The sequence below is a fragment of the Phocoena phocoena genome, chromosome 15 (genome assembly GCF_963924675.1).
Source record: "Phocoena phocoena chromosome 15, mPhoPho1.1, whole genome shotgun sequence".
NCBI lineage: Eukaryota > Metazoa > Chordata > Mammalia > Artiodactyla > Phocoenidae > Phocoena > Phocoena phocoena.
Window position 1 is genome coordinate 60377286 of NC_089233.1, and position 13593 is coordinate 60390878.

At 56.2% G+C, this 13593-nt stretch overlaps 1 protein-coding gene across 1 annotated transcript; it reads left to right on the plus strand.

Annotated features, from left to right (window-relative positions):
* Nucleotides 1–705: 705 nt before the first annotated feature.
* SCRT2 (scratch family transcriptional repressor 2) lies at nt 706–12243 on the plus strand. Its single transcript, XM_065893562.1, has 2 exons — nt 706–838; nt 11453–12243. Exons 1-2 carry the CDS (start codon nt 706–708, stop codon nt 12241–12243), a joined length of 924 nt encoding a protein of 307 aa, XP_065749634.1.
* Nucleotides 12244–13593: the final 1350 nt, after the last annotated feature.

The window sequence follows — 13593 nt, forward strand, 5'->3', positions numbered from 1 at the left end:
TGTTTTTGTGTATCTGGAGCTCTCTTTTTCTCCCGTGGGTGTGTGTGTTGCTACTTCTCTCCATCTCTGCCTTTCTTCTCTCTGTTTCTCTCTTGTGTCTTTTTGTCCTTATCTTGGTCTCTCTGCTCCTATTTCTACCTCTTTCAGTGTGTGTGTCTCTCTTTCTCTGTATGTCTCTGTCTTTCTCTATGTATCTCTTCTCTCTCTCTCCCCCTTGTTTCCCTCCCCCCCTTTCTCCGTCTCTCTATATCTCTGCGCCTTTCTCACCCTCACTTTCTCCCCTCCTGCCTGCCCGCTGCTCCCTGAGCCTGGCCTGCCCCCACCGCCGCCGGTTCAGGGGAACGTGTGCGGAGCGATTGTCCTGGGGGACATTTGATGGATTAGAGCGCTGAACAGTTCCATTGCTAGGGGACCACCTGATCTCCTCCAGCCTGCGTCCCATATAAAGCCGGCAGCCGGAGTGCTGAGCACAGCTCCAGCGATCGCCTGTCTGCGCGCCGCCGCCGCCAAGCCCGAGCGGGAGCCAGAGCCAGAGCCGGGGCCGCCGCCACCGGTGCCGGCTCCGCTCGGCCGGCCGCCCGCCCGCCCGCTGGGAGCTGTCCAGTGCTGAAACCCCGCACAGCCAGCCAATCGCGCCCGGCTGGCCGCCTGCCCCCACCGGGGCCCCTCGCTAGTGCCCCCGCCGAGCCCCCCGCCAGTCGCACCATGCCCCGCTCCTTCCTGGTAAAGAAGATCAAAGGGGACGGCTTCCAGTGCAGCGGGGTGCCGGCCCCCACCTATCACCCCTTGGAGACCGCCTACGTGCTGCCTGGCGCCCGAGGGCCGCCCGAGGACAACGGTGAGTGGGACCCGGCGTGGGGGGGGGGGGGGAGAAGAGGGGAGGGGAGTTCGGGCCCTCCCCAACTCGGGCCACGAGGAGGGGTGCGCGCGGTAGGGAACCCCGGGAGGAGATGACCCTGGCTGTGTGCGCCCCCCGGGCTTCCCAAGGGCTGGGCGGGCGGGGCAAGGGCCAGGTCCGTACAAAGGGAAAGTCGCAGGGTCGGCCCATCCCGCCATCAAGCGCCTGCCCGGACTTTGAAAGTTGTGGCCCTAGACTGGTGCCAGAGTGAGGGGTGGTGAGAGAATGGAGAGAGAGAGGTGCCCATGAAGGGCTAGTGCTGGGGGGCTAATGCATAAGGCAATCTGACGGTCCCCTCTCCGTGGTTGAGGGAAGGAGGCTGGTTGCCCGAGAGTGCTCCCTTGATGGGGAAGGTAAACCGGCCTGGACTACCAATCCCTGGGGAAATAGGGTTGGTTCCCGGGGGGTGGCTGGGGGCACCCTCTCTCCCTTCAAGCCTACTCCCCCTGGCGATGCCAGACAAGTGTTCTCGGGCCCCTCTCTCGGCAACTCTTTTGTTACCCTCAGCCGCACGCCTGCCAAAAGCTGGGCCTGTCCTGGGGACTGAGAGGAAGAGGGAATTTCTAGGAGGGGTTCCCCCAAAGTGGCTCCTGGTCTCCTGGGCTGCACTCCCTCCCCCTCCAGTTTCTCACTCCTCTCCAGAGCCAGCCCTGCTGTTTTTCGTCAGTCCCCTACCCCCAACACACTCTATTTCTTTTCAGAGCAAGTGCCTGTAGGGACAAGGGTTTGGGGGACGAGAGGTCATTCAGGCCCAGAAGGGGGTGATCTCTGGAGGGTGTGGAGAAAAGTCAGAGACTGCTTCTGTGGACCCCATCCCCCATGAAGAGGATCACAAAGGGGTTCTCCTCTGATGGTCCCCACCAGGACAGGTGTCTGGAGCGGGGGCATCCCTTTGGCAGTAAGAAATCTGACATCACATGTGGCATCAGCTTTGGGGTGTGTGTGTGTGAGAGAGAGAGAGAGAGAGAGAAGGGGAGAGGAGGGGAGAGAAAAAGGAGAGAAGAAAGGACTGAAGAAGAGGGGGGAAGCTGAGATGGCAAAGGCAGGAGGGTGGGAGCTCCTGCCTCAGGGATTTCCAAGCACTTCACCCACATTCCATCACTCTGCCAAGCCAGGTAGCAAGAGGGCGCTGGGTAAAAGGCTCTGTGACCTCATCAAGGTCAAAGAAATTAGGGAGTGATCAGGGATATAGCTACAGCCCCTCATCTCCTGGCCTCCCCCAGATCCCCAAGAGAATCAACCTCCCTTTTTCTTTGCCCACATGTCTCATATTCTACTGTCCTCTTTTCTTGACCCCAGGACCTCTTGGGGTTGAGGACTGAAGCCCAGGGATGTGGCTGGGCTTATCTGAGTGCTGGCAGGACAGAGGGTAGACCTGGGGCCATGCCAGGGCTGGGGACCTGGGTAGGAATGGAAATGCCTGCAAGCCTGGGATGTGGATCCCTTGGGGAACTGACACAAAGCCCTGGGCTTCTGCCCGCTGAGTCCCCCTTGGTCCTGTCCCAGGCCAGCTGAGAAAACCTAGAGAAGCCCAGAGAATTTCTCATGCACGGCCAAAACTGTAGACTGTTCCTCAGGAGGGAGGCAGGAACGCCTTGCCTTGAATTCAGTCCAAAAAAGCCTTGAAGGGAGCCCCTGAGTGAATGGTGGGAAGCAGGGTAAGGGCAAAGCCATCAGCAGGGATGTTCTACCAGCTTTGATACCCTAGAACCATCCCTGTCCTTGGCCCTTTCCCCAAAGGGCTCCAGACCAGCTCCCTCTGGGGAATCCTGAGGCGGTCCTGATAGTCTGATATCTGGTCTGGAACTCTGGGAGGCCTGGGCTTTAGGTCTCTGACTTGCTCTGTGACCTTGGGCAAGTGCCTTCCCTTCTCTGGTCCTCCGCCTCCTCAGCAGTTGAAAGAGTTTGGATGGCATGATCTAAGTATCCTTCCAACTTTGACAAGCTCAGCTTCTGTGAAGGTCAAGTTTGGGTTGGGAGGCAGTGGAGATGACTGGATGTGGGTCTAAGAGAATGCAGGGGGCCATTGTCAGGGTTTCTGTAGGGCTCCATTTACCATCTGATGTCTGGCTGAGGGTGGCAGAGTTTCTGAGGCCAGGCGTTTTTCTTGGCTTCAGTCTCTGCAGGCTGCCCCATGCTGAGGACAGGCACCCTGGCCTGGGTGCCCTGGCAGTGTCTGCAGTAAATGGTTAGTGTCGGAGACCAGGGGGTGACCCTTCAAGCTCTGGTATGGCCAGGGAACACAGGGTCTGCCTTGTTCTGTTATCGGGGGCCTCTTCCACCCCTGGGGTGTGGCCAGATTGGGAAGTGAAGGCTCCCTCACTGCACGGGTGGGTAGGGGTGCTGGGGGTCCTCAGAGAGCCTGCCGGCTCCTAGCGGTCCGTTGTCTCCGTTCTGCCGGAAATAACCTTGCTGAGCATTTGAGGGAAGTGTGAAAAACTGCTGAGCTGACGTTTTTCTCTCTCAGCGTGTGTAAGTGTGCTGGGTAAACAAGGAGAAAGAGAGGAGGGGGGGAGGTGAGGAGAGTGAGGGAGAGAAGGGGGAGGGAGGAGAAAGGAGGGAGGGAAGGGGGAGGGCGTGGGGCTGGAGATAGTTCCAGTTATTAGAAAGATCCTCTTACAAGCCATCCCTGCAGGGTCAGGATGAGACTGGTGGGAGGGGAATCTGGGGAAGGGAGCCTATGAATGTGGAGGTCAGGGGAACCACAGGCTCCTAACTGATGAAGATGCAGGACCCCAAATTAAAGAGTGTACCCCCAGCTCAGGGAAAGGCTGGTAGTGCTGGAGAATTCCTGGAGGACTCCTCCTCCTACACACACACACACACACACACACACACACACCAGCAATTCTCTTCTTTGCTTCCTTACTCCCTTCCTTCTCAGCCTCCATGGGCTGGCCAGAGGGTGTGGCAGGTGCATCTGGTCTCCAGGCGCCCCCTGAATGCACAGAACCCCTAAATAGGGAAGGAGAAGCCCCACAAATGGGGAAGGTTCCAGGTCTCTCTGCGGAGCTCCCCGAAGAAGGGAGAGCAGATCTAATTCCGCCGTCCTCTCCAGTGCGAGGCCTCCTTCTCTCCTCCTGCGTCCTCCACTGCTTTCTGCCTCCACGGAGCCTTCCCTTCCCCTCCTCTCCCTTGGGTGATTCCGAGCACAGATTCATTCTCTCGGTGAGATGCCAACTTACATCCTCCTAACCCTCTCAGAACCTCGCCCTCCAACTCTACGAAGCCCGCCCCTTCACAGGCCTAGGCCCCCATCCTGGGGAATGCTAGGGATTCAGCCACCTCAGGGTAGGCTGCTGCCCGTCCCTCTGCATAGCAGTGGTCTCCACGGACTGGTGGACGTCTACCTCTCCTCACACCCTAACTCTGAAGTCCAGCTGGATGCCAGGTCCTCCTTCCTCTGCACCCCCACCCCATCCTGCCCCCATAACTCCTTCAGAGTGCATCTGACCCAGGCAGATGAGGGCTCAATGCCAATCCAATAACGCACTTGTCTGCCCTCTGCAGCTACATTAAGCCTCCCCAGCAGCTGAGGAAGCGCTCCTACTTCTGCCCAAAGGCTTATCTAGTTGACCACATTATACCAGCACCCGCTTCTGCTTACCCCCTCTGATGGCGCCGGGGAGTCGCTCCAGGCCAGGCCTGGGAACCTGGCTGAAAGTCCCCAATTACTACACATCTACCCCACATTTCAGAAAGCCCATTTGGGGAGCAGGAATGCGTAAGGGTAGCCCCAATCCCTTGGCAGAGGGAGCCCAGAAATGGCTGAGGAGGTGCCCAAGGACACACAGCAGGCCCATATGAGTGTTCTGCCCCGGGCATCTTGGTCTTGGTCCAGGTCCAAGGTCAAGATCAGAGACATGTCAGAGGTCCAGGTTCAAAGTCCATGTCCAACATCCAGTCCAATGTCCAGGTCCAATGTCCATGTCCAATCTTAGGTCTAGGACAAGGTCTAAAGTCTAGGTCCAAGGTCAATGTCCCAGGTTACAGGTCCACTCCAAAATTCAGAACAAATCCATGTCCAAGTTCAAGTTTCAATCCATGTCCGGGTCAACGTTCAGGCTCCAGGATCAGGATCCAGATCCAATTTCTAGTCCAAGGTCATGTCCAGGTCTATTCTCAAGGCTGGCTGGCTCAAGTCTTAGAGCCACCATCAGCTTTCTCTGTGGCTCTGAACTAATCTTTCCTTACCCGAGCCTCAGTTTCTCTCTTATGAAAAGAAGCAGTCAAACTTGGTCTCTTTCAGCTCTGACCTTCTAGGGACCCAAAAAATCTGATTTTCCTAAGAATTAGTCACTGGGAATGTGGAACCACAGGGTCCATGTGGGATACTGAATCTGGGGCCCCTGGTCCCCCTTAAAGCCTGGGGTCACAAGGGGGACATGAGGGGCCCAGACGGAGTGTCCACTCTTCAGATAGTCTCAGTTTGTGGCTTCTGAGAGAGGACAGGAGAGTACATCAAGTCCCTGTAGCAGCACAGCAATTTATACATCCCCATCTCACTCACACACACACACACACACACACACACACACACACACACACACACAGTGGGCAAATGGCAGTGAGAGCAGAGTGCTGAGGAAGGTTAGCTTCAAGTGCCAGAGGCAAACCTGAGGCCAGAGAGATTACTTGCCCGAGATGACAAGGGCATAAATGGCAGACTGCATCACCCCTCCCTGGTGGGTGCTTCATCTACATGTTCCAGGGATCCCCACAGCCTGGAGGCCCTCTGGGGGGCACGCGAGACGCTGCTGAGAGAGATGAGCCCCCCAGAACTCTTGGCCTCCTTCCAGCTGTGGGCTCCCCTGGGATGAAGTGTCCACTGCCAGCCTCTGGCTAGGAAGGGAAGTTGGCATGGGCACCTTCTGGGGCACAGAGAGGGTAGGGCAGACAAGCAGGGGGTCTGGAGAGACAGTGTGCATTATGCATGCAGAAAGGGCCCCAGAGACACCCTACGGGGAGCAGGAGGCTACTCTACCCACCAGCGCTGGGCAACTCCAGACCCTTAGCCACCATGCCTATCTCCACAACCCCTTGAAAAATCTTTCCTATTGATTCCTGCAGAGCTGTGGACCTCCCTGTGGGCCACGGGAATTGGGTCACAGTCAGGAAAAACCAGAATATGGGGGATTTCAGGAGGGAGGGATGGTGGGGAGGGGCCCTGGAATCCTCTCAACACTCCCTGGGTCTGAGTCAGTGGGCACGAGCCCCGCACCCTACAGACCTGGTTATGTTGGGCCAGACCTCACTCTGCCCACCACTCATCTGGACTCAGGGACCCCCCCCCCCCACAGTGGGCAGGTGTACCAGCTGCCAGGCCCTTGGAGGAGGTGGGTGTCATTTCTGGTCCAGTGCCCAGGGAACCGCTAACAAAGATGCTATAATAAGGGGAGGGGGAGGTACCAGCCCCTTTGCCCAGCTCTGTGAGCAGACAGGAGAAACTATTTTTATCCTGCTTTGCTGCTGACAGACCTGGCTTTCTGCTCAGCTGGCTGGAGCCGATTCTCGAGGCCCGAGGCCCTGGCACAGCAAGACACAGCTCTAAATACACTCGTGCAGCAGCCCCTCCAGCCCCCCCACCTAGCGGGGCCCGGCCCTCCTCAGGAAAGTGGGCCACCTGGGAAGCTGGCCCGTTACTAGGCCCCTCTCTTCTTCTGCTCATCTTGAGACAGGGATGTGGGATTTGGGCTGGAAATTCCCTGGAGGAAGTTTGCAACGCTGGGAATCTGAGAGAGACTGGGAAAAAGAACACTGGCCTGGGAGTCAGGAGGCCAGCCTAGCTCTGGTGTGAGTTTGCTCTGTGATCTGGTAAAGTCTCCTCTCTGGGCTTCAGCTTCTGTAGAGCTAGGGCACCGGGGCAAGTGACCACCACATTCCCTGAGACACAAGCTAATGTGCATAAAGCACCAAGCAGGGTGCCTTGTACACAGTAAGTGCTCAATAAGTGTTAGTCATTACTTTTATTGATCATTTACAAAGATTTACAAAGGGCTGGTGCATTTTCTAGAAGAATAGAGCTTCTCCCCACCCCCAATTCCCCATCATCCCATCAGACACAGGCCAGCTGGGTGGTAGTATTTGAAGAAGCCCACCACCCTTTCCTCCCACCAACTGAAAATCTTCCCTCCCCTAGCAGGTCTCCATGCCTGCTCAGGGGTTTTGGAAAAAAACACAGACTCTGGAGGGTTTTGAGCCTTACTCCTCCTCCAGTGACCTTGGCAACTCCTCTCCCCTCTCTGGGCCTCTGGGCTTGGCGCAGTGCCTGGCACACGGAGAGGGCGCAGGGGTAGCTGGAAGCAGTAGGAGCAGAAGTACTTCTCAGAGATGCCCCCACCCTCATCCCAAGGGGTCAGACAATTGGAAGAGACAATGTCTGCAAAGCACCCAGCACCTGATTTCTCATAAAATTCCCTTGCAGAATTTTTTTTCCCTTGCAGAATTTTTAAAAAATGTATTCTGGAGCTTCAGTCTAAAATATCAAGACTCTTGAGTAGGGAAAACCAAAAGTCATTCTCAGGTGACACGTACATGACATCTCTACATCTCCAAAGTGTTTCTAAGCCTTCCCTATAGCCCCACGTCACAGGAGTGGCTCTGTTCCCTATCCCTCAAATGGGCCACTGGAGCCCAGAGAGGCCTTGTGACTTGCCCATGGTCACACAGCTGGAGTATGAGTAAAAGAGCCAGGATGAGAGCCAAGTCTCTTCTCTCTGAGTCCCTGGGCCTCCCTGCCTCTATCTGGACCCAAACAAGAGAGGCCTCTCTCACCCTGTTGGCTGGGGGACAAGCAGCTCAGCCTGTAAGGCAGAGGAAGGCACCCAAAACTTGTCTGAGTTCCACGCACAGAGTCAGAAGAGCATTGCCTATAGTGTCCTAAAGGATTCTCCAGGGTTGAGGCCCAGAGAGGTGAGGTTGTTTGCCCAAGGTCACACAGCAGCCTAAGATACCCACGTGTGTCCCCTTCACTCTCTAGCAGATTAGAAGGATATCACTAGGAGATGTAGTGACAATAATAATGACAATAAAATTACAGCGTGAGAGGCTACTGTGTGCTAGGCATTGTACCAAGTATTTTACACCATTAATTCATTCAATCCTATTATGAGTTCCTTTATACAGATGTGGCACAAAAAGGTTAAATAACCTGCCCGAGGTCACATAGGTAGGGAGAGGTCTGTGGATCTGAGAATGAGGTGGAGTTGACGGCGGTTGGGGGATGGGGGACAGGACAATGGGCATCATTGAGGAGTCTATTCAGCCACGATGCAAAGAGTGTTTTTAGAGCATCCCAGTCAACCTTCTTCTGGTAGAGGCAGAGTCCAGAAAGGTTAAGCAACCTGACCAAGGTCACAAAGTAAGTTAGAACCACCTCTGCCAACATGACCACATAAATTCTCATACAACCCTCCACTCCCACCCCACAACCCATGCCAAACTCCGCAGCTGCTGGCCATCATGTCTGGCCCCACAGTTCCTGTCTGGAAGGCAATTTCACATCTGTCCCTAAGCTGAGGAGGAGCCTTTGTTTGAGGCGCCCCTATTTCCACAATATATAGAGATCCCGAGCGACAAGAGAAAGGTGCTGCAGTACTACAGGCCACCACCAGAGGGAACCACGGAAATAGGGCCCTGCTGCAGCGAGGACTGCCCGGTCCATTGAGCTCCTACCAACGTGGGTCACCAGAATTTTTCTCACCAGACCATGAACCAGAAATTACACATCTTGGGTGGGGAAACAGTGGCCCAGGTTGGAGCTGCAAAATGTGTCTGTGCAGTTGCCAAGAAAACTGCAGCACAGAAACCCACCTGGGGAGATTTGTTATTATTATTCATAATAACAGCCAACGTGCCAGGCACTGGGTTGGAATCCGGTCTCTAAGTTACTAGCTGTGCAACCTTGGGCACGTTACCTAACTACCTTATGCCTCAGTTTCCTCATCTGTAAGATGGTACAACCTCAGAGTCATGAGGGTGGGATGCATTCGTGTGTAGAGCTTCTAAATAGTATCTGACATATAAGTGCTCCAGGAGTGTTATTATTTGTTCACTTTTCACTTATTGTTTGCTTATTCACGGACTCTGCACTGCAAACTGTATGAGTTAGGTGTTTTTATTTTCCCCCATTTCACAGCTGGGGAAACAGAGGCACAGAGAGGTCAGTTTGTCCAAGATCACACAACTGGGAATAGTAAAACTGGAACTCAATCCAGGTAGTCTGGTGCCAAAATTGTGCTCTTAACCAATATGCCATCCTTCCTTAATAACAGCACGTGCAAGGCACTGGCCACATGATCAGTGACCCCCTCCAAATGCATTCTATACTATCCCCATACCCAGAGAAAGGAGCAGAGATGCAGAAAGATGCACAACTTGCTCCAGGTCACCCAGCTACAATCAGTGTCGGGAATCAAGTTGTCCCAAGACCAAGGACACAGAATGGTCTATGGCAGACCCTGCTGGGCCGGGGATTGAGGCTGGCCTGGCAAATCTTTATCTCCCGTTCACTACCCACTTCACAAATACTTATCAAGTGTCCACTAGCTGGGGCACTGGGGATAGGAGGTGAACAACCCAGCCATGGCCCCTTCCTCAGGGACCTCCCAGCATGTGGAAAAGAAGGGGAGCAGTGCAGTGGGTTCCAACTCTTGCTCCACCACTACCACTTGAGCAAGTACCACTACCACTCTGAACCTCAGTTTTCCTTATCTGTAACACAGGTATTTTTGCGATGATTCGACGAGGTGATGGGAGTGAAGTACTTTGCACAGAGCCTGGCACTTAGGAAGTGCTCAGTAAATATCAGCTAGTATTACCATTATCATCAGTAATTACAACAGGAAGAAATACAGAAGGAGAAAGAGGGAGTCTGGGTATGCCCAACAGGTATTCAACTCAGTCTGAAACAATACTCCCTGAACATTTTGGGGCTTTAGTACCAGGCCTGATTCCTGGAGTGGGAGGTAGGGGTACCTCCAGACCAAAGGAGGGGAAGATGGGGTGCTGAGAGGCTGAGCACCCCCCATTATAAAGCTGCCACCACCAGTGCCCTCTCTGCATCTGACTACAGTGCCCCTCCCTACTGAGTCCTCCACCCCCGCAATCCCCAATCATCTCTGTGTTCAGAGGGCCCTGTGTGGGCAGCTGAAGGGACAGAGGGAAAGAAAGGGTACACCATTGCTTTCCAGGTTGGGGGACAGTCTGCACACAGACTTCACCCTGTGACCATGCCAAAGTGCCCTATGTGAGGCAAAAGCACGAAGGCTGAATCGGGCAGGCTGTTTAAGGGGACGAAAGCTCTGAATCCAGTTCCCTGCTCACAACAGAAACTCTCCTGGGAGCCCAGGCCCCAGGGTCTTCAAGGAGGGTGCTGGGACCACACAAGGCCCAGGGAAGCAGAGACAAATCAGGGTGGCCCCTGCCCTTGGAAAGCCCCTGTTGAATGCCCTGGCCCACCCACCACCAGTCACTGGATCCCAAAATGGAAAGGATTTCTGGTCCAACTCTAGAGAGGAGAGAGGGGTGGGGGGTGGGGGGGCGGGAATGAATCTCACAGGGGGACTCCAGAAGGCTTCTAGTGGAGCAGGGAGCAAAACAGGCTTGGGAGCAAGTACAACGAAGTTCCCTTCTTGGAGCATCTATTACATGCCACATACGTGACCTCTTTTAAATCCCCCAGCAACCCTGGAAGGTGGGCCTAACAGGATTGTGATTCTTTCATACAACATATATCCTTTGCACACCTCCTTTGAGCCAGGCACACAGATCCCATCCGGGAAGCTCACAGCCTGGTGGGGGAGGCAGACAATTAAATAATCTTCAGTGAAGTCGCTTTTTCAAGCAAGTAAAAAGCATAATTATAATAGCTAACATTTATATAGCAATTACTGTGTGTTCTCTCTCTCTCTCAATTTCCTTATATGTAAAATGGGGATTATAACAAGATCTACTTCATAGGGTCTGTGATGATTAAATGAGTTAACGTGTGTAAAGCATGGCGGCAGAGCTTGGCGCACAGGAAGTGCTTAATGCATCATCCTCATCACTTTACTCAGTCCTTCCAAAGACCCTGGGAAGGAGTGTCCGATCATAAGCTCCATTTTGCAGATGAGGAAACTGAGATTCAGGTAAGTCCTAGGACTGGAACTGGCAGAATGTTGCTGGAATAAAGAAAGCCTGGACTTTAGCGTCAGGCTGCCAAGGTTTGGATCCTGGCTCCATCAATTACTAGTTGTGGGCTTAGACTATACGCCTCAGTTTCTCTATCTGTAAAGTGGGTGCAATAATAATACCTTCCTTGCGTGGCTGTGAGCATTTGACAGTCAACACAAAGCCAGTAGAACTTGACCTCACCGCGCTCCACGAGGGTGGGGTGGGGTGATTTTTATTGCGGCCCACGGAGGAAGGATCCAAACTCGGGCAGCCTGACCCCCAGAGCACAGGCGCAGGACAGCGACTGCTATCATACAAGCAGCCGTCACTTCCCTACAGCGGCCACGTGGACGCCTCCCGGGCGCCTCACCTTCCCCGCTTCCGTCTCGCCCCCTCCAGGTTACGCCCCGCACTGCCTGCCCCCCAGCAGCTACGATGCGGACCAGAAGCCGGGCCTGGACCTGGGGCCGGCCGAGCCCGCGTACCCGCCGGCGGCGCCGGAGGAGTACAGCGACCCCGAGAGCCCGCAGTCCAGCCTGTCGGCGCGCTACTTCCGCGGGGAGGCGGCCGTGACCGACAGCTACTCCATGGACGCCTTCTTCATCTCGGACGGGCGCTCGCGGCGGCGGCGCGGCGGGGGCGGCGGGGATGCCGGGGGCGCGGGGGACGCCGGAAGCGCTGGGGGACGCGCGGGACGCGCGGGGGCGCCGGCGGGCGGCGGGCACCGGCACGCGTGCGCCGAGTGCGGCAAGACGTACGCTACGTCGTCGAACCTGAGCCGCCACAAGCAGACGCATCGCAGCCTGGACAGCCAGCTGGCGCGCAAGTGCCCGACGTGCGGCAAGGCTTACGTGTCCATGCCTGCGCTGGCCATGCACGTGCTCACGCACAACCTGCGCCACAAGTGCGGCGTGTGCGGCAAGGCCTTCTCGCGGCCCTGGCTTCTGCAGGGCCACATGCGCTCTCACACGGGCGAGAAGCCGTTCGGCTGCGCGCACTGCGGCAAGGCCTTCGCCGACCGCTCCAACCTGCGCGCGCACATGCAGACGCACTCGGCCTTCAAGCACTACCGCTGCCGCCAGTGCGACAAGACCTTCGCGCTCAAGTCCTACCTCCACAAGCACTGCGAGGCCGCCTGCGTCAAAGGGGCCGAGCCGCCCCCGCCACCCCCCGCCGGCCTCGCCAGCTGAGCCTCCCGACATTCCCGGGGCCCCCCCACCTGCGCCCTCAGCGTCCCCCAGCTGCGTTCCCCTGCCCACGCCCCTCGTGGGGACCCTGCTCCCAGACCGGAACTTTTCTCTCCACCCCTAGCCCAGAACTCGCTTCCGGCACTGACTTCCCCAGTACATCCCGACCCACATCGTCCTTACCGGCTACCAAGATTCGGACCTTGACCCCTTGTCCACGCCCTCAAGGCTCCCAACTCAGGCACCAGGTCCGCACCTTTCCCGGGCCCTAGAGCCGGAATTTTCTCCCCCCCCCCCCCCGACTCTGCACCTCTCCCCTTCTAACTTGCAGACCTTTCCTCTCATTTCTGAGCTGAGTCTCAGACCGGTTCTCTACTGGAGCCCCCAACGTAAGGCCTAAACCCCCCTTTGACTCACGCCTGCAGTGGATGCCCCATCCACACCAGGACACAGGCCTGAGGGATCTAATCTTCACTCCTCTTGGAGTCCCCACTTTGTCCCTGATCCCCTCCTCACCTCGGCTTTAGGTCCAGCCATTCACACACCACCACCCCACCTTCTTCATCCTCGGGGGGCCTTCTCACCCATCCCCACCCCTACTCTCTCCAGATCCCTCATTCCACTAGCAGCTCTCACCCCTCTGAGTTCACCTGACCTGGGGCAGACCTGAGGGGCAGTTCAGGGCCCTGCCCCCTAATGTAGCCCCTCTCTCACCCCAGGACAGCCTCTCCCCAGATTCTCTGAGCACTTTCCCCACCCACAGGACTACAGGTACCCCTCCTTACTCGTCGGGGTGAGGTCTGGGGCACCTCACAAATGCCCTTCTCCCCATCCAGCTGGGCCTCTCCAGTTTATTTGTGTATTTATTGATTTATCTATTTATTATTCTATTTAATATCTTGGCCTCACCAGGGATGGTCTGGCTTTCCCAGCTGGACTGGGAGGTCAGGGAGCCAAGCAAGGAGAGGGGCAGCAAAGGCCATAGAGGGCTGCCCGCCACCCCAACACACCCCATTTCAGGGAGTGAGGGAGAAGCCCCACCCTCATCAGAGCCTGAACTTGCTGGGGAAGGGGGCGCGAGAATGGGAGGGATAGCCTGATGACCCTCAACTGGGGGATGGGGGACATCAGGAGGCCCAGTCACGGGGCAGGTCCTCATCCTCCTGAGCCTTCTATTCCCACTCCAGGGAGACCGGAGGGAGGAGCCTCCTCGATATGTTTCCTATTTATTCCTCTTCTCGAGGGACCCCAGGTTCCAGGGACCGACTGAGCCCCGGACCCGCTGGGGCCTCCGGCCCGCTCCGCTCCACGGGAGGAGCGCTCCCTCCCGGCCACGTCTATGCAACTCTCCCG

Excerpts from the sequence above, each read along its gene's own strand:
- SCRT2 (XM_065893562.1), top strand. The coding sequence starts at position 706 with ATGCCCCGCTCCTTCCTGGTAAAGAAGATCAAAGGGGACGGCTTCCAG. Across the intron at positions 839-11,452 it reads AGGGCCGCCCGAGGACAACG|GTTACGCCCCGCACTGCCTG; the intron begins GTGAGTGGGACC and ends CGCCCCCTCCAG.